This window comes from Coptis chinensis, chromosome 2, assembly GCF_015680905.1.
Source record: "Coptis chinensis isolate HL-2020 chromosome 2, ASM1568090v1, whole genome shotgun sequence".
Lineage (NCBI taxonomy): Eukaryota > Viridiplantae > Streptophyta > Magnoliopsida > Ranunculales > Ranunculaceae > Coptis > Coptis chinensis.
In genome coordinates, this window is record NC_141457.1 from 31,759,578 (window position 1) to 31,785,776 (window position 26,199).

The window sequence follows — 26,199 nt, forward strand, 5'->3', positions numbered from 1 at the left end:
TTAAACGAGCCAAGCCCAAGCCGAGCTCCGAGCCCTCGGCTCAAATTCCACCCTTAGACATCATTACGTCATAAAGTTTCTGCGTGCATAACCATAGATCTCAGACTATCACAAGTCATTAATATTTTCGTAATAACATATCAAGTTATAGTCATTTCGTAGTCACAATCATTTACTAATATTATTCACAGTCACACTTCACATCCATAATATCACACAATTCATATACTTTTACTTAAAACCACTTTCGTCTACTTATGAGAACGGGAAATATCACACCCACGAGTACATTCATCCCTTTGTGAGTATCAACTCATACAAAACCACGATATATTTCTCATAAGAAATCATATACATCATAATATATAAATATTCATATGCAATAACTCAGTCACACATAAAATCAATATTTTTCTTTATCACTCGTCTACTTATGAGAACGAGGAAAAGTCACAACCAAGGAGTACATTCATCCCTTGTGAGTATCAACTCATACAAACCACGTATATATTTCTCATAAGAAATCATATACATCATATGCAATAACTCCATCACACATAAAATCAATATTTTTACTTTGCTTATTAATTATCTTGTTGACTCATTTATTCAAAGACACAGCCCAACTTTTAGTTCCTACTCCACGATTTACACTACACACATTTGCCAAATCACACATATCCGTGTGCCTCACTCACACCGAGTACCACTACAAGACATATTGTAGGAACCATTATTTTCAGGACGAATATTTCTACAAACCGCGAGAACCCACGCGTAGCGGAATCAATAGGGTTCACGGTTTTGGATAGAAAACATACCTTTTAGATCCGGTTTTCATAACTCTGAGAATCCAAGCTTTATGAATCCGAATCAACAATCAACCCCTTGATCTTTTGTTGTATTCATTTAGAATAGATTGGACGTTGTGTGGACAACGATCTACCAATCCCTTTCTTTCTCACAAAGCTAGATCCAATTTTAGATCTATCTTTCCTTGCCTCTTTTTCTAATCCAGATGAATAGTGAATTTCAGCCAAGAGAAAGAGATTCTATTTATAGGCTACAACATGGACCATGAGGAGAAATTAGGGTTGGGCCTCCTGATGGGCTTGGGCTTCCCATGTTTGCCCAGAACACACGGCCCAAGTCTGTCAACAAATGACTTATTCCACTAAAGGCCATTGTTTCACTACCGCCCTAATCCCAAATTACATGTCAGCGTTTATGGGCTCCATATTATATGCTTGTGGATCTCCCCGTGTTTAAGATATCGAATGTCCGTTGATTAAGTCAAGTTACTGACAACTACATTAATCAACTTCTTATATCCTTGAGTAGTACCACTCAACCTCATTGTCATGTCGGAATAAATCCACCTGCAGGGTTTACATGACAATCTTTTTGAGCTCTTCAAGGGGACATCATCAACCCGACTTCCTGCGGGCCCCAGATTCCTTCTATAATCAACAGCACACCTTACATACAATGTCATTACTCAATCCATCGAGTTTGTTGATTCACAAATGAATCTCACTCATTGATGATTTAAAGCAATGTACAATGCACATAAGTGCCCGTTATTATATTCGGATTAAGAGGACAAGCATCCATAATAACAAAGGCGTTTGTTCTCTTATACAGTCAGTATAAAGAGAAACAACCTCACTTGGTCATGTTCAATACACACAAAGTGTACTAGTGTAATCCTATAGTCAAGATAGACTAATACCAGATTATACTATAACCGTACCAATGGTTTGTCCAAATCTATCTAGGTTGTGAACAATTACTTATACTTTATAATATACTGATGATATGATCTTCTGTGTGTTCACACCATATCATCTACAACATAAAGTATTAGACACATGCATATAACTAATAACATTTTCCCATATGATTCTCATTCAAAATATAAAGAATTAGAGTTAATACAAAAGTAATGCTTTTAGTATATAACCCTATCACATATGTCCCAAGTGGGATATCGCCTCCAGGAAACATACTTTCATCTTATAAACTCGTAACTTGTGAGTCACAACCATCTCTGGGATTTCCATACACATAATCACAAAGCCTCCTTTGGGCATAACAAAATATCATGTCATTCATGGCACATTCAATGAATACCTTGGGTCATTCCCACCACATTCAAGGAATACCCATCATAATACTAACAGGTCATTCATGGCACATTCAATGAATACCTTAGGTCATTCCCGCCACATTCAAGAAATACTTATCATAACACTAACAGGTCATTCATGGCACATTCAATGAATACCTTGGGTCGTCATTCCCGCCACATTCAAGGAATACCCACCTACATTCCCATACATTCAAGGAATACAACCCACCAGCAAGGCGAATGCCTTAGTTCCTCTCTAAGGCGGCTTTTCACATAACATCATTAGTCATAAACATTTCTTTTCATCACAGAGGCGTGGAGAGATCTAAAAATGTGGGCGACACATTAAATTTTCACTGGACATTTTTATACTGGATTTTAACACTCAAAAGTTATCATTTATTATAATATTTTCATTACAAAATAAACATCGTCTCAAATAATAAAATCATTACTAAATATTCCAAACACAATAACTAATCAACTCACCTCATTATCAATTATATAAATCATAGATATCAAAAGGTTCAATCAAGAATAACACATTAGTTAAATGTCTCGTGAATACATTTTAAACAACTACAATCACTTACACGATTAAGTACTAACATTGTACATATATAGTTATCACAATAACTAATAACTAATAACTAATATATAATATAGTGGCTGCACTTTTGCTCAAAGTTGTCTACGTATCCAAATCTTTTAAGATTGGAATCAAGCCTTCGTAGTTCTTATCAGCCACATAGGCAATGCTATAGTTTTCATACATTCATCCAAATGACATGTAACTTAAATATTTAGAAACTAGGGTATGTAGACATATTTTTTCATGTAGAACTTAAAGCCCCAACCTCAGCCCATCTAGAAGAAAACTTAAGTTGAAAACGGTAAAAATCCTAATTTTTCAGCAAACTAGATTTCTGACAGGACTATCTTCCGAATGACACAACGTTTTCCACAGGTGCCCAAATGCATTGAAGCTTTTTGTGTTGAAAAGCTAACACACAGAACTTACTTTCTTATGTTTTACAAAAGTACTCAATCTCATTCTAAATATTCGATAACTAAGCTCGAACACAGTGCACAGAAACTGATTTCTGACGCACTATTTTCTGCCAGTCAAACTTCCAAGCATCATAATTAATTCCACGGGCCTTAGAATGCGATGAGGCCAATTAGAATAGAAAGTAGACTTCCAAATATTATTTTTTTATGTTTTATAAAAATTCTAACTCTCACCCTAACTATTTTAAAAGTGGACTTGAACACAGTGTGCAGAAACTGATTTCTGACGCACTGTTTTCTGTCAACCAAACTTCCAGACCTTATATCTATCTCCACAGACCTCGGAATGAATCGAGGCCAATTGGGTTGGAAAGAAGACTCAGAAAAATCATTTTTTTATGTTTTGGATAGAGTTTGAATCTGACCCTAACTATGTGAAAACTCGATTCCAAACCAGGAACAGACCGGATTTCTGCAGTCAACAAATTCTGACGTGCCAACTTCCGAAGGGTGTAACCCCTTTTACATAAACCGAAATGTTATGGGGCTTTTTGAGTTTGAAAGAGGGCTGATAACACTTAGTTAACATGCTTTAAAGAAAACCAAAATCAATCTCTAAATACACTTAAATTCGTCTCCAAATCAGACAAAATTCATGACTTGAACAGGACCAAACAACACCAAATTTTGCAACAACATAGACGCCCATGTCAATACTTATACATCCGTTATTAGTATTAGATATATACGATTTGAGACCTAATATGATTAAATAGGAAGGGTCATGCTCATCTAGGGTCTATATACAAAAGCAAAGGTAATAGATAAGTTCAAAACTAAAATAAGGTTAAGCTAATGCATTACTAAAGTGTGACGACTTAGCCTTGTACAATCCATCTGAGTAATCAAGACTCGTCTAAAATACCAATACGTTGGCATCCCATGTCATGGTTTATTTCTTATAAACATTCACGTGCACAAGCAAGATAAACAAATAGTTGGTAGTGTATTTCAAGCACAGATAATCATCACTTTCTAGATGTTAGATATCATCTTGTGTGTCAAGTCAAATAAGACAACACTATATTAAATCATTGAACAGGGATAAATATTTTCATGTATAATAGCCAAACATTTTTGCTATTGAGCACGTATCGTTAATCAAAGTCGGATCTAAAAATATTCTATACGGTTGTACCTATAACTATCTCATGCATGGCAAATAAACATTTCCACTTATAACCTAATAGCACTAGCTAGTTAAAGTAGTAATCTCTAAAGTTCACACCTGTAGCTATAAACAACCTTTATATATATAAAAATTACGCACTTCAACCTTTAAAGTTCGCATCTGTAAGCTTCTAACATGAATATATAGACACTTTAAGCCATGCACTTTACTTCATCATATTCCCATAGAGCAAATAAACAAAGCCCATGAAACCCATATTCCACAATTAATTAATAAACTTTGGCTTTGTAACTCAATATACCAAATGTGTCTTTGTTCAATTCAATAATTTTCGACTTCAAAGTTCTAACAATTAAATCAATATACAACTATTATAAACCACATGATAATCAATTAATTATTGATATATATATATACTACTCACTCATGATACGCTCCTGTTGCTAGCAAATCCCCAACAAAAAACCTCCTTTTTCTTCTTTGAGTAAAACTCTCTCTCTCTCCACTGTTTAAAACTCTTTGTGTAAACATTTTTTTTTTTTTTTTTTTTTCAAAACCCCTTAAAAATAGGGAATGGGGTTTATCCTCTTTACCCTATCTCTTTCTAATCTTTATCCTTTTTATTTTTATCTATTATTATTATTATTTAACTTTATATATATTTAATTAAAAAGGAAAATAAAAATAGGGGTGTTATACTTCCCATATCTATAACAACTATAGAAATGACGTTTTCAACCATGAAACTTATCAAAGCACAGTTTCGAAACAAGATGGAAGATGAGTTTCTTGCAAATTCAATGATCATCTATATTGAAAGAGATTTTGCTAATGATATTGATTTGGATTTGGTAATAGATGATTTTGACGTCCGCAAGACCCGTAAAATACCATTTAAGTAGTTTTGCTTTTTAAATAGATTTGTAGTTGAACTTGACTAGATATTTTGATGAACTAGTATATGTAGTTGGCTACTTGTAAATTATGGTGTGTTTTTTTAATATGTTTATTATTATTTTTTTTGTTTAAGACTCTGGCTATCGTTGTTTAGCCTGGAGAGAGTTGAAATGCTGGGTTCGTCTCTGCATGTGTCATGGGCGGTTGCACACCTAGAGGGGGCAGTCGCCTATCGAGCTCCGGCAAAACTCCTCTAGCTTTGGGCAAGCAGTTCATCTTGATGTTGTTCATCCAACTTTTCACCTATATTTGCAAATAAACAGATTATATATATATATATATATATACTACTCACTCATGATACGCTCCTGTTGCTAGCAAATCCCCAACAAAAAACCTCCTTTTTCTTCTTTGAGTAAAACTCTCTCTCTCTCCACTGTTTAAAACTCTTTGTGTAAACATTTTTTTTTTTTTTTTTTTCAAAAACCCCTTAAAAATAGGGAATGGGGTTTATCCTCTTTACCCTATCTCTTTCTAATCTTTATCCTTTTTATTTTTATCTATTATTATTATTATTTAACTTTATATATATTTTAATTAAAAAGGAAAAAATAAAAATAGGGTGTTATACTTCCCATATCTATAACAACTATAGAAATGACGTTTTCAACCATGAAACTTATCAAAGCACAGTTTCGAAACAAGATGGAAGATGAGTTTCTTGCAAATTCAATGATCATCTATATTGAAAGAGATTTTGCTAATGATATTGATTTGGATTTGGTAATAGATGATTTTGACGTCCGCAAGACCCGTAAAATACCATTTAAGTAGTTTTGCTTTTTAAATAAATTTGTAGTTGAACTTGACTAGATATTTTGATGAACTAGTATATGTAGTTGGCTACTTGTAAATTATGGTGTTTTTTTTTAATATGTTTATTATTTTTTTTTTTTTAAGACTCTGGCTATCGTTGTTTAGCCTGGAGAGAGTTGAAATGCTGGGTTCGTCTCTGCATGTGTCATGGGCGGTTGCACACCTAGAGGGGGCAGTCGCCTATCGAGCTCCGGCAAAACTCCTCTAGCTTTGGGCAAGCAGTTCATCTTGATGTTGTTCATCCAACTTTTCACCTATATTTGCAAATAAACAGATTGGTAGTAAAGATAACAAAACAAAACAAAAACTTAAAAACAAGAAAAATTAAAAGAAAAAAAAATAAAATAAAAATAAATAAATAAATATATATATATATATATATATATATATATATATATATATATATATATATATAAAATAAAAATAAGTAGCTTTTTTTTTATCTTTGTTATATCGAAATGTCGGGTGAAAGTAGTTTTGGGACGATCCCATACGGTGATGAATCAATTTCTTTTAAGATTCCTGCTTGATATAAATCTTATCTAAGTTGATTCCAATTAGAACTTGATATTAATCCACATATATATATATATATATATATATATATATATATATATATATATATATATATATATATATATATATATATATATATATATATTATATTATTATCAAGGCTATATAAATCTTATCTACATAAATCTAATCCAAACTACTACTATATAATAAATCTATAGACTTTGCATCGATCTTAGCTTCAACTACTTATTTTGCATTTGTCGATATTGTTTTAGGTTTATTCAGAGGTGTTATCTCTTATTGAGTCCTGTAGAGTTCAAATCTTGAAAGTTGTTCATTATTTGGTGGCATGCCCGCTTATGATTTGGTAGGTTCATCTCATTAAGTTTGTTGTTGATAAGAGAGATGGATTGTTTGGTTGACAATCAAATTTTGTTTTCAGTGAGCAACATTAGCGGGATGGCCTGATATTTTAGTTTCGACACCAGCTTGCATTTCAACGTGCATGTCAACAAATGCCCATTCTACAAAGTCCATTTAGGATTCACTGTCAATCTTAGTTCTAGACGAGGTGTGTCCCTATTTCAATCTATTCATCCTTTTCTCTGTTGTTCTTTTATTCTTTATTCACAAAGTTATTGTAGGTCCCAAAAGCAGAATAGGTTCATATAGTATAATCCGTTGGTTGCAACTCCTAAAAGAAGTATAATCATCCAAATGGCGTTTAAGATGTATGATAACTCCTAGGAGACTTTTGTTTCAAACAATGCTCTTTCTTTACCCTTTTAACACACTCCGGCAAACGGACTATACATCTGACCTCTTTCTCCCCGTGTAAACTTCCAAGTACACCCCTCAGATCATGAGTTGGAACCAAACAAGCAAATAAATGTCAAGAAAAACATACTCGTGGAAGTTCTCTGGAGACGAAGCAATCACATATCCGATTGCAAGAAATACCACAATGAGAACAGGGCCGCTGGTGATCGGAAACACGCTACCTGTACATGGTGGTTAATATAATTTTTTAAACCTAACGGTATACAACATACTGATCTACATTTTGTTGTACATCATGTGTAGGGACTTACTGAAAAGTTTAAGGAAAAGAATACTAGTTATACTGGATCAGCAACATTCACTTATGAGTCCTTCATGCTGACGGTCTTGCCCTTCCTTATAGCTTAGAAGGTATAAAAAAGTGTCAGAAACTTTGTTAAGCAGTTAACTCCAGTATGGTTGATAACTTCTACTGTTCTTTGTGTTAGAAACTTAGAATTATGTTTTCAGTCATCAATGAGAAATCAATTTGGGTGCCTAAATATAATTACTTACATCGACCTCACCATTATCACTTTTGTCCCAGCATATATCATACTCTGTTGTCCCAACATAATAATAACTGCATGAACCAAAAAGTTATGACCCGTCAGATTAGAAAGCCAATGTTGGAGATAATTGTACCGATCTAATACTAGAAAACTCGATTTCCCACGAAGAAAGGAAGCAATCTTTTTAGACTATGTTGTTTTTGTTTCTTTTGTGAGACGAACTTTTTCTATTATTTATCACTTGGATTCCAATGTTGAAGTGTTCCGTTATGTATCTTTTGCGATCCGTGTTCTAAAAAATGCTAGGCTGTAGTTGGGCAAAAGGGAAGCAATCTTTTTAGACTATTTCTTTCTTTGCCTCTTTTATGCTTTTAGACCATTTTGCTATGCACACTAAACTATAGTACATGCATGTAGCTTTGGTAGAAGTTCCAATGGATCGGAACTCTTTATATTTTAATTATACAAAGTCGATAACTCTAATTGGAGGTACTGGTGACATGGTTGCATTTTACACGACTCCGAACCTCCTTTAATAGTTGTTCCTGATCATAGTTGTATACCACTTTCATTTATTTGCTGCACTTTTCTTATCAATGTTTGATTATCAGCCATGGATAAGGCACCACCTGCAAGTGCATTTGATGTTTCTGTTGTCGACGCACCACCTAAATCTACCAATGAACCTACTGCATCTGTTCAGGTATTTGAAGTTCTTTTTTCATAGTTTGGTTATGTTTGATTCTTACATGATTTCAAACTTTTAAATTTTGTAACAAAGAAAACTCTTTTGTTAATTTGACAACGTTCTCATTTAATTTTTTATGCCGCTTTTCATGTACCTTGCATCATGCAGTAAAGAGAATTGGATTATATAAATTGAGTACGTGAGCATAAACAACGGATTATTGACCATGTGCTTGCTACCCTTGCTAAGGTATGTAACATATATATGTTCATTATATGCGGTGGTTGTTTACTGCCTTCTGATGGTTATGTTTTATCAAATATAAAATGCAGGTTTTGGAAAAACAAGGAAATGAAGGCCATCAAGTCCAATCACCTCCTGTGCAAAATGAGGTTGTAGTTACTCCTCCACAATCCACTCTTAATGTTAGTCCGACCAATGCTTTTACACCCTCTCAGCCTTCTCGGCGCAAGTTGGCCCAACGCAGTAGAAGAGAAAAAGAGCTCATAAGTGGTAGAAGCAGCAAGCGAACAAGAAGGAACTTAGCAGCAGGCCTTCAAAATATACCTGTGTCCATGTCTTCCCATATGTAAGTTTCATTTCTTTGTGTGTTTTCTATAGCATTGTTTTCAGTCAAAAATATTTCCGTTCCTAGCCCATTATGAATTTTTTTTTCTACATGTTAGTGACACCCAAAACGAAATGGAAGTGGATGATCTTAGTGTTAGTCCGACCAATGCTTATACACCTTCTCATACTTCTCGACACAAGTTGGCCCAACGCAATAGAATAGAAAAAGAGCGCATAAGTGGTAGAATGAACAAGCGAACTAGAAGGAACTTAGAAGCAGACCTCCATAATATTCCAGTATCAATGTCTTCATATATGTAAGTTGAATTTCATTGTGTTTTCTATAACATTGTTTTCAGTAAAAAACAAATTCCATTCCTAACTCATTAGGATTTTTTTTCCTACATGTTAGTGACACCCAAAGCGAAATGGATGTGGATAATTATTTTCAGCCTCTTACAGCTGGTGTCAATATGGCAGAACCTACTAATATGCACAACAATGTCCGCCATTATCTGGGAAAGATGGATGTGGAATGCTCCTTTTGTAAAGCTCTGCACTGGAAAGATGAAAGGCTAGCAAATACATCAGTCAAAAGACCTTTTTTTGGGATGTGTTGCAAACAAGGAAAAGTCAGTCTTTCTCTACTTAGTCCATTGCCTCCTGCGATTCAAGATCTATATGATGGTAGTGACGCCAAAGCCAGGTCATTTAGACAACATCTTCGTCAGTATAACTTGGCTAATGCATTTACCAGTCTCGGTTGTCAACCGGATGACCGAATATTTAGCGGTAGCGGTCCTATTCCATTCACCGTTCATGGTGAATTACGCCATCAAATTGGATCATTACTACCAGAACCTGAGAAAGATCCGATTTATGCTCAACTATATGTTTATGACCCAGCCAGTGCCCTTGATGTGCGTCATCGCTGAAATCCAAAATTGAGACGTGATGTTTTAGATATCATTCGAGTACACCGTCCGGATTATAATAGATTTGCTGAAAAATTTTCATAAAGCATATGATATATTGAGTGCTTTCGACACACCCGAAAAATGACGTGGCAACTTATCTCCATTATAATACATCTACTGACCGACGGCGATACAATCTTCCTTCAGCAAATGAAATTGCAGTTGTTATACTTGGGGATGGAACTGAAATTAGAAGCACAAGGGATATCATTCTTCATTATAGATCAGGCAATGCACTGAAGCGGATTGATGAATGTAATCCCGCTTATCTACCCCTGCATTATCCTTTGTTTTTCCCTCGAGGTGAGCTTGGATGGTCAACCGAAATGAAACTTTATGATGTCAATGATGACGATTCGAGGCGATTGACTCAGATGGTGTTCTATGCATATCGTTTGTTCGAACGTCATACTAAATATTCAGCAATACTCCGTGGTGGAAAATTATTTCAGGAGTTTTTGTGTGATGCTTGGGCTTCTACTGAGCAAAATCGGCTATACTATCATTATACCCACCAAAAGGATCTTCGTGCTGAAGTGTACATGAGTTTGACATGATTTTGATGATTTAGTTGGGACGGACCCGATCAGGTTGGTCAGTGGTTTATTTTGTCATCATCATTCATTGGAAGTCCAAGGTACATGTATGAGATCTTTCAAGACTCGATGGCTATAACACGTTACAATAAGCATCCAGATATATTCCTTACGATGACGGCTAATCCTCACTGGCCAGAAGTGCAAGAAGCCTTTTTGGAGAACCAAAATGCGTTTGATCGACCTGATATTCTTGCCCGTGTTTTCGAACTGAAGAGAAGAGCTTTAATGAAATTTATCAAGAAGAAAAATGTGTTTGGTCGTGAAGTAGCTCATGTGTACACCATTGAATTTCAGAAGCGTGGTCTCCCGCACATGCATGCACTCTTTTTCCTCAAGTATGAAGATAAAATTAGTACCGCATCCCAAATTGATCGAATTATATCTGCAGAATTTCCCGACCCAGATAAGGATCCCTTGCTCTTTGATACAATAAAGAGTTGTATGATCCATGGACCGTGTGGTGTTAAAAATATGAACTCACCGTGTATGGAAAATGGCAAGTGCACAAAGCATTTTCCACATGAGTTTACAGACGCGACAACCATACAAAAAGACAGTTATCCACTTTATATGCGCTGCAACACGGGACGTGTCTATATGGTGAAAGACAAAGAGGTTGACAATAGGAACGTTATCCCATATAATCCACAATTGGTGAGGATGTTTAATTGTCACATTAATGTCGAAGTGTGTGCGGGATTGCAATGTGTTAAGTACATCCACAAGTACATCTACAAGGGCAATGACAGAACAACAATGGTGTTGGACGGCGGAAATGAGATTAAACAGTACATTGATGCCAGATATATTGGACTACCAGAAGCAGCTTGACGGCTATTTAGGTTTTCCTTACATGAAGAGTTTCCAACTGTTGTAAGGTTATCTCTTCACTTGCCAGGTATTTAACACTTGATTAAACAATTTTCATCAATATACTATTAAGTTATACTGGAATGCCATACTGTTAAGTTATGATTTGTTGTCAGGTATGCATCATGTTGTGTTCAACCCTAAGGAACCGATGGAGAATATTCTTGAGAGGGCGAAATGACAAAAGTCGAGTCTCACTTCATTCTTCGACTGTTGTGCTTCAAATCCAGATGCTCGGGCCTATACTTACCAAGAATTCCCCGAGCACTTTGTTTGGCACAAAACAGAAAAGGTATGGACTAAAAGAAGCAGTGGTTATGCTATTGGCAAGATGTATTTTGCCAAGCCCAACGAGGGAGAAAGGTTTTACTTGCGTCTACTATTGACCATCGTAAAGGGCCCAACATCATTTGAGGATCTTCGCAACTTTGAAGGTATTTCTCATCCAACATTCAAGGATGCGTGTGTTGCACGTGGACTTCTTGAAGATGATGGAGAGTGGATACATTGTTTAGAAGAAGCGGCGATAATAAATACTGGATATCAACTAAGGAGATTGTTCGGCATTATTCTGTTGGAATGCAATCCAGTGCAACCACATCTGTTGTGGGATAGATTCTCAATAAGTATATGTGACGACCTAGCGCACAAATTATGAACTATCTTCAACATTCATAATCCATCAAAAGAGCAGGTGACAGATATTATATTAATGCCTCCTTCATGTAGCCTATATTATATTATTAATACACAATTTTCCTGCATGTGACAAATTACGGGTTGCATCTATTGGAGCAGTTCCTCATGGAATCTAAAAACAAAACTCTAGAAGACTTTCCCCCGATGCCCCGACCACTCAAAAAATGGAACAAAGGGATTGGAAATAGACTAATTTGGGAGCAACGCCAACTCCAGTTTGATTTACAAGATGAACAAATCAACCGTAACATTGATCGTCTTAACAATGAGCAATGCCATACGTTTGATACCGTGGTTGATTCAGTTATGCAAAATGCAGGGGGAATTTTCTTCTTAAATGGAGTTGTAGGTACAGGAAATACATTTGTGTATAATACAATTGCAGCTAAATGTCGTCATCTAGGACATATTGTGATTGCAGTTGCCTCATCTGGTATTGCGTCGCTTTTATTAGATGGTGGTAGAACAGCTCATTCAACTTTTTCTATTCCTTTTGATGTGTTGGAGAACTCTATGTGCGGCTTCAAAAAGGATTCGCTCCAAGCAGGTTTGTTTAAAGAAACAAAACTGATAATTTGGGATGAAGTCTCGATGCAGCATAGGTTTTGTATTGAAGCAGTCAACCGTTCACTCCGAGATGTTTGTAACAATGAAAGACCATTTGGTGGAATCACTGTTGTTCTAGGCAATGACTTCCGACAAATTCTGCCAGTTGTACCACAAGGTGAACGTGAGGATATTGTAGGTGCATCACTGAGAAGGTCTTTGCTATGGAAACATGTCAATGTTTTATCTTTGGTGCAAAATATGAGATTAGACAGTGACTTGCCAGATAATGTGTTGTTCTCCAATTTCTTGATGAAGGTATTACTTAATTTCTTGAAAAAAATAATGTTTTTTGCTGACCATTTTAAATTATACACAATCACTCATCTCATATGCTCTTGAAATTTTTAGGTTGGAATGAAACCAGAAGAAAGTATTCAATTGCCGCCAGAGATTCAAAATTGTAGCAATCTTCATGACTTGCTAAATAATGTATATCCCGATCTAAGTGAGCGAAGATGAAGTCACCCAAATTATTTGACTGAGCGGACTATCTTTTCAGCACGCAGCGATGACGTTAGCACTATAAATGCTACGACACTAGATATGTTTCCTGGGGAAGAAATTGTTTGCTTAGGTGTTGACAAGTTAGGCGCTGCCAGTATTGTTGATAGTGGAAATGCAAATAGCTATCCGACAGAGTACTTGAACTCACTCGATCCTTCTGGGTTGCCTCCATTCAAGCTTACTCTCAAGAAGGGATGCCCAGTAATGTTGTTGAGAAATATAGCACCAACAGATGGACTTTGTAACGACGCTTTTTGATGATTGTGTGCACAAAGCCACGCGTGGTGCAAGTTCTAATCTTAACCGGAGAAAAAGCGAGGGAATGTATGCTTTATCCCGAGAATATCATTAACGCCGACCAATGAAATACCATTTCAAATGACCGGATCTGACGGTTTCGATTCGATTGTCATTTTGCAATGACGATAAATAAATCACAAGGGCAGATCACATTAGAACGTTGGTATTGATTTGCGAAACCAGGTGTTTAACCATGGCCAATTATATGTGGCGTTATCAAGATGCACTTCTTCAAAACAAATCAGTGTCATCCTCCCTCCTGATTCTTCAAACCACGCAACTAATATCGTGTATCTTGAAGTCCTGCTTTAGTTTGGAGAAGGTGCATTTCATAACTTTTTTGAGCTTTGATGTTTATTTCTCAATTTCTTTTTATACATATGGTTAGGAAATAAGGAACCCTTCATTGTATGTGAGGATTTGAATCTAGATCAACTAACAACGAGTGTGAAGTATTGTTTGTTATGTCATAACATTTTGCTAGATAGAGGAATTTGTTTTTGGTTTCTAGACAACAATATTTTTAGATAAAAAAACAATATTTGATAGGATAATGACTTCTTAAATTTTATGATAAATGAATGAATTTGATGCATATGTTTATATAACAAAGGTCATCATAATCTAAAACAATCTAAGTAGCATACACCCTCCATAAGCACTCAATATTAATTTTGTAAATAATAGTTATTAGATTTTTGTGTTTCTTTTGCAGTTTTTAATTTAATTAATAAAAAAATGAATAACATTATGGCTCAAGTGGCGTAGCCACGGGTTAATTTATAGTATGTTAATATTTTGACTATTTTACCAAGAATATTGATATTTCCGATATATCTTTGATATATCAATATATACCGATATATATCGGTTTTTAGGGATCAGATATATCGGTCGATGATTAATTGGGCCTTGGTAGCTCATACAACGAATATTGACAAGCAACATCGATGTCTTTTTTTTTTCTCTCTTTAATTTTCATCTACCACAACTTGATTCTATAATTACTTGTATTGAAAGCCAATCATAGTATCATACCACCACTATATCTTTGTCATTATCCAACAGTAAAAGCATTCCCAATGCAAGTCACTCTGAGGGGAAATTGAGAGTTTTCACTTTTGTGAACCAGAAAACACTTGCCCAATGCAAATGTGATAGTGAGGGTGACTTGTAACTAAGTCACAATAAGTGTAGTAATTAGAGCATTCCCAATGCAATCAATTTTTTTTCACCTCTACGTAGGACTATTTTTCTTTTTTGTTATCTTTGTGGTGAAAAATGGTGAAAAACAATAAAATATTGTCTAATGCAGAGGTGACTTTAAATCTCATATGGAATGTTTGATTCCATCTGAATGTAAAAATCAAAAAAACGCGCCGGACGGAATGAAACATCCCGTATGAAGTTAAAAAAAAAACCGAAAAAACACGCGAGACGGAATGACATTCCGTTCGTAAAAAAAAACTGGAAATTAAAAAAAAACACACACACACACATGAGACAGAATAAAATATTTCGTCAGAAGCTCACAACTCAGTGAAAATCTCAATAGCACGTGCTACCCTCGTTGTGACTTAGTTACAAGTCACCAACTTTGTCACCATTGCATTGGTCAAGGGTTTTTCGATATTCAAAAGTGAAAACTTTTAATTTCTCATCATAGTGACTTGTATTGGGAATGTTCTTACTATCGAGATTATCACTGAGTTGTGAGCTTCGGACGGAATCTTTTATTCCGCCTCGTTTTTTTTTTATATTTTTTTATATTTTTTTTTTTTTCCCAAACGGAATGTAACATTCAAAACATTCCGTCCCGCGTGTTTTTTTGTTTTTTTTCCTGGCCTGGATATTTAATTCCGTCTGACTATTTTTTCGATTTTTACATTCAAACATTCTGTCCGAAGTTTAAAATCACCTCTGCATTGGGCAACCATTTTTATTGTTTTTTCACCACAAATATAGCAAAAAAGATAAATAGTACTTAGTGGAGGTGAAAAAAAGTAACTTGCATTCAAATGCTCTAATAGATATTGGAATGTCTCGTGGTTAAATGTTCCATAGTTGCCCTCATGGCAACGTGGCATCCTCATTAAAAAAGCGGAAATTACACTAAGGCGAGTGCTAAAGAAGCAATTCGAATCTCAACTCTTATTTTAAACGCATCTCAGAGTTGAATTGGTATGACCGAATCGGCAGCAAGGTCCATGGAGTTGAGTACGTGCTCTAAAATTGTTCAACATTTTTAATTTAGTTAGCGTACACATCGTATATTTAGTATAGTACGACCGTTGGTCTTATAAAAAAAAGTATTTAATTTGTTGATGGATTATCGAAAAAAAAAATAATAATTGTTGAACCACAGTTCCACCGAGACTAGTTTGAGAAATGATTAAACTTAGAAATAGCCCACGTGATTGATGCACCCAAGGTCGTCGTACTGCGTTAGAGCCTTAGGGGGGAGGGATCCAAAATGATTTCAATTTGAATTCTAGATATCCGCGAGTGCAAGGTACAACTAGCCAGTAGCCAACTACGCATCCAAAAAAAGAAAATGAAACATCACATTATTCCTCTCAAGATTTCAGTGTATGGTGGGATTGAACATGGAAGGACACCAACTGAGAGAGAGACAGGCACAGAGGTGTTTAGCAAATGGAGGTTTTACAGTGGGCCTCATAAAAAGGTAACAAGACACTAAAACAGTAAGCCTACTGGATAATGGACTGGCTATTGTATTACAGGGGCCTAGAAAAGGTTACAAGATTGTTTTCATGTGATTCCAAATTATGGTTTTTACTTATGTTTCAAAGGCAGAGAACACCAATCCCCGTGTTGGAGAAGATGGAGCAAATACTGAACACTGAAAAGATTTGTTGGAAATACCGAAATACTACAGAGTACGCTTATGTCTACAATCCAACTTTGCCAGACAGGAACCTGTTCCTTGATGTCCGTCGGAACGGTGTTTCCTAGAAAATTGTGATTTGATGCCCTTATGGGCTTATGACCTTTTTCTGGAGCAAATAAATCTAACATAGTAACATGACAGTCTCCAGGGGGATGGCCAACACACACTAAATGTGAATCAAGTTATGCAGCAAACACAAATTTGTATGAATTGTTGTAGAACATGACAGTCTCAGGGAATGCCCAATTTACACACCGAACACCTGAAATTTGTATGAATTGTCGTGCATTTCAATGAACACTTGACAAGGTGCATTGGCAATGTCGTGCCAGTAAAACAAGGCCAATATAAACTCTTAGCAAGTAAAGGCCATCCGATTTGAAAGCCCCAGCAGTGCAACCTGGGGAACAAACTTGATCTATAGCCTATACCCGTAAGGTACTCTTGATACAGATATGAGAAATATGAAAATGGAGGGTTTATTGATGGACATGAAGCTGATCAGATGTCAGGGAGGTGGGATAAGTTGTTCCCTTACTTTCTTGCCTGTAAACTCTAAAATGCTAAGGTTAAATTCATACAGAACGCATGCTGCAGTCATTCAGCTTGCTACAACAGGTACACTGATTAATCATTCCATAGCAATTCTAAAAGCCTTGGTTTATGCCATAAAGTCCAGAACGAATTTTCTCACATCTATCATGTTTAAGTAAGAACTTTATGCGAGTTCTCTGATTCAATTGAGTATCTACCAAAGTACCACACAGATTTTCAGAGCTCATCCTTTGGATGCTTCTGCTCCTTCAGTGGACTTGGATCCTCAGCTGTCTGACCACTGCGATTATCTTCCTCTACAGGAGAATCTTCTGGTTTTCTATGAATCTGATCACCGACCTTTAACTCAGATGTTTCTGGTTGGTTCAACACGAATTCTATTAACTGCACAAACAGGAGCAATGAAATGGTTTAATTCACATGGCATTATTTACACAGAAGAAAGCGTTAAGGGACCTATACACGTCAGACTAAGAGTCATTATGAAGGAAATTATACTATGGCTTTCAAGTCATCAAACAGATCTTTTACACTCATCTTTAGCACATTGGTGATCTAGCTTCTTCACTATCAAAGTTTAGGTAACTTAAACTACTGAATATCAGAGATATAAACTGAAGCATACCTCAGTTATGTCCTTCCCCTTTTCCATGGTGAACATGATAGTGCTCAAATCAACTGCCAGGAACTTCACCTCGATTGACCCCGTCTTGAGGACTTTTGTCCATTTCATAGCAATCTCGGCCACCTTATCCTGGAAACCACATATTACAAATCTAATGACTACAATCAGTTCCTACTTCCTAGTACATCAAAGGGCCATGTGTTTTCTACTTACGGTTATTATTATTCAGCACAGCACAGTGACAGCTATCTATCTCGGGTAAGAATTGACCTTCATTCGATAAACCAAAGATGATATACATATTAAATTAACAAGGGGTTTACATTATTATTCTATAGTTACTAATTTATCCAAAAAGAGATGCCTTTTATTTGTAAATTCTATCACAAAGTCAACGAATCTAGATTAAAACAAAACCTACACATCTAAATCAGAAACTAATTCAAGAAAACAAGAAATGATTACCCGGGGTCGCTTAACGTCACCGATTAGAAGCTTAACAAAGCCAAAAGAAGGCCCAGAATGTCGTTTCATCAACTCAGCTTGAAATGCCAATGGATCCATTCCGGAAGGATCTAAAGACGGAGGATCATATTTTTCGTTTTTAAATTCTTTGCCCCATTTTTTCCAATCTTCATCTTCTTCATCGTCTACAACATCATCGAGTTCGTCTGGAATGTGAACTTTTTTCTTGCCACCTTGTGCAAATCTAACGAACACACCATTTTCATAGACAATAAAAATGAGTAGAATGAGGAGTGGGATTAAAGAAGTGGAAGTGCTTCTTTGCATTCTCATTTTCTTTATTTTTATTTTTACTGTTTGAGATGTTTGAATTAGGTGGAGACTGGAGGTATATATAGGTTCTGGGAATGGGGTGGAAAGTGTGCGAGTGTTTTTTTATTTTATTTCTTGCTGACGACAGCTCACTTACTAAAAACTGGTATCACGATCCATCTTTCTTCTTCTGTTGTATCTAACAAAATAAGAAAATGTGGGCCCAAAAAACCTAATCTAATCTAAAACCATTAATCTGCGATTTTAGGAGGCCACATCAGCACAATTTTTAAGTAGGTACTCAAAATTAGGTGGAGACTGGAGGTATATATAGGTTCTGGGAATGGGGTGGAAAGTGTGCAAGTGTTTTTTTATTTTATTTCTTGCTGACGACAGCTCACTTACTAAAAACTGGTATCATGATTGATCTTTCTTCTTCTTTTCTATCTAACAAAATAGAACCCAATCCAATCTTCTTTTCTATCAAACAAAATAGAACCCAATCCAATCCAATGGTAGGTAATCATTTTCGCCAAAATATGATTTGTCAAATCGAATAATTGTCTTCTGTCATTTTTTCCTCAAATAAGTATGATAGATATGTTTCCATCCATGACGCTCCCAATGTATCGATTTCCATAACATCTGGTTTGTCGACATCGATACTTGGTCTTTTCTAGACACCGATGTGCAAAGTGCGACCCTCGGTATTTTCTAACATTGCTGCCACATAAGCTAGGGCATCTGCATGCCTGTTTTCATTTCTATTGAGGTGCTAAAACCTTATTTTTCCGAAGTCCTTCAACTTAGTTTTTATAAAACTCAAGTAATCCACCATGTTATCACCGAATATCCTCCATTTAATGACTGATTACGAGCATCGAGTCACTGAAAATTGATAATTCTTCCACCTTAAGCGATTTGCCCATCTCCAGTCCGGCGATTAAAGCTTCGTACTCAGCCTCATTGTTTGATGCATTGAAGCCTAATGTTATTGCTGTTTCGAGCCTTTGATTTTCGGGTTTAACCAATACAACCCCGATATCACATCCCTTACTCCCAGATGATCCATCTACAAATAATTTCTAACCATTTGTTCCATCCCAAGGATCATCTTAATCGATAATATCCTCAAATTAGAACTCCTCCTCTTCCATGCCCCAACTAGCATCCTCACATGGAAAATCAACCAAGAAATCGGCCAGTACCTGACTTTTCTTCGATACTCGGTTTTGGTATTCGACACAAAATTCGTTTATTAGTATTGACCATTTCGACATTCTTCTAGATTTGGCAGTTTTTGCCAGAGTCTGCTTTAATGGGAGATTCATCATTACAATCACAGAGTGTGATTGGAAATACGGCTTCAGCCTTTGAGATGAGAATAAAAGTGTCAAAGCATATTTCTCCAGTATTAAATACCATGTTTCTACCTCGAGCATTGTTTTACTTTGAAAATATACGAGTCTTTCAACACCATTTTCAACTTTTACTAACACTGAACTTATAACAAATTCTGATACAGCCAAATAGAGAAGCAAAGTTTCTCCCTCATCTGGCTTAGTAAGCGTCGACATTTCTTGTAGATATTTATTTAATTTAGAAATACTTATTCACATTCTTCATTCCAACAAAATTTAATATTCTTTTTAAACAACTTAAAAAGTGGCTTACATCGATATGAAGTTCTGAAGATGAACCTGTTAAGCGCAGCTATTCTTCCAGTCAGCCTTTGTATATGTTTTCTAGTCGTTGGTGATGACATTTGCTGAAGCGCTCGTATCTGATCATGATTTGCATCGATGCCTCACTTTGTAACAATATATCCCAAAAATTTGTCATAGCTGACCCCGAAGGTACATTTGTCTGAGTTAAGCTTCATATTAAACTCTCGCAATATTCGGAATACAGTGTCGAGGTTCTTCACATGATCTTCAGCTTTCATAGACTTTATGACCATATCGTTGATATAGACCTCGACAATTCGCTTGATGAGCTTTTTAAACATCTTTTCTACTGACCTTTAATAAATGGCTCCAGCATTTTTTAATCTAAATGGCATTCTAATGAAATAGTATATACTTCCATTCTAATGAAAAAATGTCGCTTTTTTTAAGTTTGTTTCGCGCCTCCATATATTCTCTTAAACAAATTGTAGTAGAGAGTGCACAACCTCTAGAATACAACAACTAATCAACTATTCTCCATTGAACCCTGCATTAGATATCAATTGAGGAAGAACGCTACACACTCCCAAGTGAAAATTGTTAAAACAATGAACTGTGTTGAAGAGAAAAATGCACTGCCAATTCGTTTAGCTGAGATAAAGAAGATGGAAATTGGTTTTTCTTTTGTAATAGTTGATCCTTCACATATTGGACTCAGCGTTACTAGATAAGAAAGACCAAATAAAAAAACAACCAAGAGAAAAGGATGCCCATTCCATAAGGAACCCAGGCCCATATGATCAACTTACATATTAAAAAATACATCAACACATAAAAAAAAAACATCAACACATACAATTCATGTACTTCTAACTTTCAAAATCAAAACCACGCAGGACACAAATACAACTAATGGCTGAAAGAAGTACTAGAGGACAAGTCACACACAAACAAACATATTTAGTCTAGTAAAAATCCTAAACTTCCATAAGAAACGCCTTATCCTTCTCCAATCGCTCCATAGCCTCAGCCTCCAAAGTTATCTCCACATCAATACCTTTCCCTCCGCCTAAGCCTTGGTACAAATAAACCATGCCATCAAACTTGTTATTTGAGCCACTCCTAACAGCTTCTGGCTTCCCAAATCCAAAATCGACATCATAAACACGAAACCTGGGCGAACTCCCAATAGCTACAGGATTAATTCCTGCATCGCTGTATCGAAACAATTTTGGTGCACTCTCCCAGTCTTCGCTGCGCTTATTTATAGCCTTCGCGTCATGGGACTCGATCACATTTTGCAACATTGTCGCGCCGAACTCAGGTGGATTGGCCAACAATAAACCAGCTGCAGTCACAGTGAATACAGCCTGAATTAAGTTACCAAAATAACTATTTGGCATTGGCGGATCAACCCTTTTTCGGCAATCCATGAACACAGCAAAAACGGTGTAGTCCTCATTTTTAAGTTGGCGTGCACGTGACACACAACGCCACAAGTGGACTCCCAATGATTGGAAAGTGGTGAATGTTTTGGTGGTTATGTTTGAGTTGACTTCTGACTTGATTTTGCTGACTGCAGTTTCTGAAAATCGGAAGATCTTCTCTCTAAGACGTGGGGCCGGCTTGGCTTCACCGTTGGATTCGATGGACTTCTCGTGGGCTTCAGCTGATTCTGGTAGATCCAGTTTCACGCGAGTGTTTCTTGCTTTGGCACGGTCGTGAAATGGTGGGACCGATATGGTGGTTGACCCACGGCAGATTTCAGCCCATGAACTCATGAAGTGCCACGTGGAATTTCCATCAAGGATAGCGTGGTTGAATGCACACCCAATTGCAAGTCCATCTTTCAGTTTGGTGATCTATATATAAAGTTCCACAGGTTAGCACTTAGCAGTTAGCACTGTTAGCAGTCAGCACAATAGTGATTTGCGAATAAACACACAGAAAACTAACATCAATATGACCCAGTACAGTATCGTCCAAAAAAAGTACAGTTTGAGTCTTTGAGATCTGATTTAAACTGATAGTTAATGTATTCGGTGATGGGTGGGAGGTCACGACATGCAATCGTGGTTTAAAAGACTTGTGTAAAGTGTTAGGCCCTGCCTTTTTCTCACAATAAATTGGGAAACAAGCATTATGACTTTATGTTACAGATATGGATCAAGAAAGTTGGATTTCCCTTAAATTTCTCATGGATTCCAGACTTCCAGTAACTATCTTTTGTTAACAATTTGCTCAGAGCATTATAATGTTTTGTTACCTGCCATGCATTTTACTGACTTGGATTGCTTTCTGGTTCTGGTTTGCATCTGCTTTAGTGAACTCCATAAATGGGGCGCAAACATATTGAGTAAGCACATATACTCTTTGCTATATTGATTATCAAAAAAAAAAGAAAACACACTCTTTGCTATATTTAGATTGTATCCAAATCAAAACATTTGACTTGATTGTATATCGCATTTGATGAAGGGGTATTGATTATGGAAAAAAAAAATCCTTGTATTTAAATTTTAACTAACTTTGATTCCGACAAAACGCAGTTGGCAAGTTGAAACCTCTCTACCGAAAATGTCTTCACTAAAACTTAAGATTTGGGAAGGGGTACAAGAGTGAGCCACTTCTCTAAATTGAGTTCAGTGACCATCTAATCAGACATACATCGTAAAAGGGTGGTCTTTATCAACGAAGCCACGCAGGTTAACACAAGTAATAATACTAAGTATCCTAGCTCGCACAGTTAGTAACACTACACAAACTCAGTGGTACATATACCAACTTGTAGTGGTGGTTGTTGAATATATCCCACAGTATCAACCAATGTTGACACTTACGTGTAGATTTTAATGCACACACCAGCTATACTCTATTCAAAGTTTCAAACGTCGATTCTCTAGTTGCAAATTCTACAAATAAGCAGAAACATACTGTGAATTATCTAACTCTCACAAATTAATGAGACTAAGCACAAACCACGTTTTACTATGTGATTATGCTATTATGAATTACTTCAGGAGATCTCTTACTTTAGTTATAAATTATAGGAACTGACCTGCACGGCCAACAGTGGCCGATGAAGTCCCTCTAAGTTCATGACATTGGTGCAGGGAATGATCTGTTGCAATATGCTTGAAGCATCCTCCTTTGCCAGTTCAGCTATATCGACATCTTCGGCAACCGCCTCTGCGACCTCCACCCCCGCATTCTCATCCTCATATTCCACCCTCAATACTCCCTCCTCATCTTTCCCTAATTTTCCTGCCAAGGGATAAAATTCTTCCAAAACAACCCCTAATCCTTCCTTCAATTTCGCCACCGCATCTTCAAAATCAGCACCCTTGTAAAGTAACAACTTTTGGTTATAGTAAAAGGTCACATAGGGAAGATCAAATGTGACCAAATGACATTCTTTCTTTCCTAGTTGCTTATTGGGTACCACATTAGTCTTGTTAATGACTTTCACCTTATCAACTCCCTCTTCTTTGCCAAGTTCAGCAGGTGCCATTCTTGATGATTCAAACACAGAGCAGCACTAAAAATCTTAGTTGAGAAGCAAAAACTGAATTGAGAACGCAAGATGGTGATGGAGAATTAATAGTCGTGTACATGAGAAGTAGTTGGGTTTCTTTAATGCAATTCATGTCACAGTTGGGTCCCAATAAATGTCAACATTTATGGTTGTCTGATCTTTGTTAGGAGTTCTCTAAAATAGATATGTCTCAAAGCCGGAGAAGTAATCTGAAATTTATCAATTGAATAAACATTCACCAATGACCACGTACTAGATTCTTCATTAATGGAAGAACTGAACGTGTCACGAGAACATTTGCCTTATTTTGCTGGTTAGAAGCGCACTTAATTAATTGATAACATTTTTTCAGGAGAAAGCAAATGCAGTTCCTTTCACAGTTTCACACACTGTTTTCTCACCCGAGCTTGGGCGCTTGACTCATATTTGTGCACTTTTTAGTTTATCACTGGACTAAGTAAAGTTGAAATTTGAAAATTTGAAACTGTGAAATTAGATTCTTATGCCCATTAATGAAGTTTTTCAAATTTGCACTGGAATAAAAACATCCTCATTCCTCATGCATCATAAGATCTTATTATCAAATCATCAAAATATGAAGAAACCTTGGCAATTGATTATAATTCTATGACAACACACATTTTAGTCCTGACACCAAGCTAAAAGTATTGTCAAATTAGATGGCACAAAAGTGTTGTTTGGATTAATTAAGACTGAGACGATGACCTTAGTTTTAATGGCTAGTAACAAACTCACCTCCCTGTAACTGTTTTCTAGATTTTAATAATATCCCTACTTGTGTACAAAAAACACACTGAGACGATGACCCATACAACTGTTAGCTCGTTCATTACTGCTATAGTATAATATAACTGTTCAATGGATGTCAATTTCTCAGATTCAATCTTCTTCCTAATTGCTGACAAATGAATAATGGTTCTGGGTATGGGTTGTTTGTTATTTTGTGTTAGTATCATACTATCATCAGTCAGGAGTCAGGACCGTAATTTCGTGAACTGTTGTGTCAATTTGATGCGTCTTTACTCCTTAGTCTTTCGTGAGGCGGGATGTATTATGCCTTGCCTGCTAGTGGACTAATTGAAACCTTAACGAAAACAAAATGATAGACTAATTGAATGGATTAATACCATCATAAACCTGTCCTCTACTGAATCTCGGGCGTGGGCACTACTTTAATAGTTCAATGGTTCTTCTACATACAGTCATATTATCATTTACAACGTGCTTTGGGGTTCTATATATGTTTCATTATCCTTTTAATGGTGGATCATATTTGCATGGTAGATCTTATTTGCTGTTACAAGTGTTCTTCTATTTATACCAAATTTGGTGATGTCTTTATTTTTTTTCTTCAATAATTGGTGACGTCTTTATTTTCTCCTCTAGGCTCTAGCTATCAATTATCATGTGAGATGAGATCAAAATATTGGTCGAACTTCAAATTCCTAAATTATCTCTTTTATATACTAGTATTAAATATATCATCAAAAAAGCTTCATCATCACCTAACTTTAACAGCAAAATTATACTTTATGGTTGGTTACTTATGCACATCATAAGGTTTTGTACCAGCTTATTTGGCATGCATAAATGAAATGGGTCCTATCTAGCCGCATATAATGATTAATGAAGTAAAACCATTTTTTAACTTTCATTTGTTCATTTTACTACAAACAGGCTTATTATTAGACCTTTTAGACCTTTAATAGTTATGATCTTAGAAATACATATTATTTTAAGTTAAAATAAATACAGTAAAACTTCACATAGAAAATAAAATCAATTCTAATTTTTTGTGGATATGACTTTAATCATAAAGATCATTTCCATTTTATATTATTTGGAAACTTCTAACATAAACAAAAGATGATTGTAAAACATCGATATTTCTAGACCGTTGGATTTTTTTAAAGGCGACAACAATTTTTAGCTAGGTTAGAGATTTCCAAATAAATTTAAATTTTGTGGAGATGATCTTTATGTTAAGATAATATTACAAAAAATATTACAAATTAGAAATTCATTTTCTAGAAAATATTTTATATTATTTTAATTTAAATTAAGTATGTACTTATAAGATCGTGTATATATTGGTAAAGAGACACTTTTTATAACGGTTCTTCTTTAACACTACTAACAATTCAATTGTAAAACACCTCATTTGGCTAAACATAAGTACTATGGCCTATGGAGGATAGGGCACTCTAGAGTTTTTTTTAAAAGGGTTAGCTAGCATTACCTCCCAGACGGGGAAATTAGAGTCGTGCACAAAAAAAAAAAAAAAAAAAAAATCAACTTGGGTTGATGGGTTTATTGATAAAGTGGGTGGAAATTC

The 26,199-nt window shown here is 35.8% G+C and overlaps 5 protein-coding genes across 5 annotated transcripts; 3 read left to right on the top strand and 2 right to left on the bottom strand.

The window, feature by feature from the left end:
* The first annotated feature begins 9,643 nt into the window (after window positions 1-9,643).
* Window positions 9,644-10,150, top strand: LOC147515794 (uncharacterized). The gene has a single exon (XM_086593049.1). It carries the CDS (start codon window positions 9,644-9,646, stop codon window positions 10,148-10,150), a length of 507 nt encoding a protein of 168 aa, XP_086449175.1.
* Window positions 10,151-10,902: 752 nt separating this feature from the next.
* LOC147515795 (uncharacterized) lies at window positions 10,903-11,622 on the top strand. Its single transcript, XM_086593050.1, has one exon. The coding sequence runs from the start codon at window positions 10,903-10,905 to the stop codon at window positions 11,620-11,622; it is 720 nt and encodes a 239-aa protein (XP_086449176.1).
* An 882-nt stretch (window positions 11,623-12,504) lies between these two features.
* LOC147515796 (ATP-dependent DNA helicase PIF1-like) lies at window positions 12,505-13,731 on the top strand. The gene is made up of 3 exons (XM_086593051.1): window positions 12,505-13,224; window positions 13,318-13,414; window positions 13,469-13,731. Exons 1-3 carry the CDS (start codon window positions 12,505-12,507, stop codon window positions 13,729-13,731), a joined length of 1,080 nt encoding a protein of 359 aa, XP_086449177.1.
* A 3,572-nt stretch (window positions 13,732-17,303) lies between these two features.
* Window positions 17,304-18,756, bottom strand: LOC147515797 (uncharacterized). The gene is made up of 3 exons (XM_086594506.1): window positions 18,330-18,756; window positions 17,865-17,993; window positions 17,304-17,623 (listed from the first exon to the last, which is right to left on the bottom strand). The coding sequence occupies exons 1-3, from the start codon at window positions 18,660-18,662 to the stop codon at window positions 17,456-17,458; spliced, it is 630 nt and encodes a 209-aa protein (XP_086450632.1). The 5' UTR covers window positions 18,663-18,756; the 3' UTR covers window positions 17,304-17,455.
* Window positions 18,757-21,064: 2,308 nt separating this feature from the next.
* On the bottom strand, window positions 21,065-23,932 carry LOC147515798 (BAHD acyltransferase DCR-like). The gene is made up of 2 exons (XM_086588599.1): window positions 23,367-23,932; window positions 21,065-22,170 (listed from the first exon to the last, which is right to left on the bottom strand). Exons 1-2 carry the CDS (start codon window positions 23,817-23,819, stop codon window positions 21,286-21,288), a joined length of 1,338 nt encoding a protein of 445 aa, XP_086444725.1. The 5' UTR covers window positions 23,820-23,932; the 3' UTR covers window positions 21,065-21,285.
* Window positions 23,933-26,199: the final 2,267 nt, after the last annotated feature.

Bases quoted from the DNA above. Each gene is read 5' to 3' on its own strand.
- LOC147515794 (XM_086593049.1), top strand. From the start codon at position 9,644: ATGGATGTGGATAATTATTTTCAGCCTCTTACAGCTGGTGTCAATATG.
- LOC147515795 (XM_086593050.1), top strand. From the start codon at position 10,903: ATGACGGCTAATCCTCACTGGCCAGAAGTGCAAGAAGCCTTTTTGGAG.
- LOC147515797 (XM_086594506.1), bottom strand. From the start codon at position 18,662: ATGAGAATGCAAAGAAGCACTTCCACTTCTTTAATCCCACTCCTCATT. The intron at 17,994-18,329 runs GTAATCATTTCT...TGTGGTTTCCAG, and splicing joins GTGACGTTAAGCGACCCCGG to GATAAGGTGGCCGAGATTGC. The intron at 17,624-17,864 runs GTATGCTTCAGT...CTGTTTGTGCAG, and splicing joins AGGGGAAGGACATAACTGAG to TTAATAGAATTCGTGTTGAA.
- LOC147515796 (XM_086593051.1), top strand. From the start codon at position 12,505: ATGCCCCGACCACTCAAAAAATGGAACAAAGGGATTGGAAATAGACTA. The intron at 13,225-13,317 runs GTATTACTTAAT...TGAAATTTTTAG, and splicing joins TCTCCAATTTCTTGATGAAG to GTTGGAATGAAACCAGAAGA. The intron at 13,415-13,468 runs GTGAGCGAAGAT...CTATCTTTTCAG, and splicing joins TAATGTATATCCCGATCTAA to CACGCAGCGATGACGTTAGC.
- LOC147515798 (XM_086588599.1), bottom strand. From the start codon at position 23,819: ATGGCACCTGCTGAACTTGGCAAAGAAGAGGGAGTTGATAAGGTGAAA. The intron at 22,171-23,366 runs GTCAGTTCCTAT...CTTTATATATAG, and splicing joins GGCCACTGTTGGCCGTGCAG to ATCACCAAACTGAAAGATGG.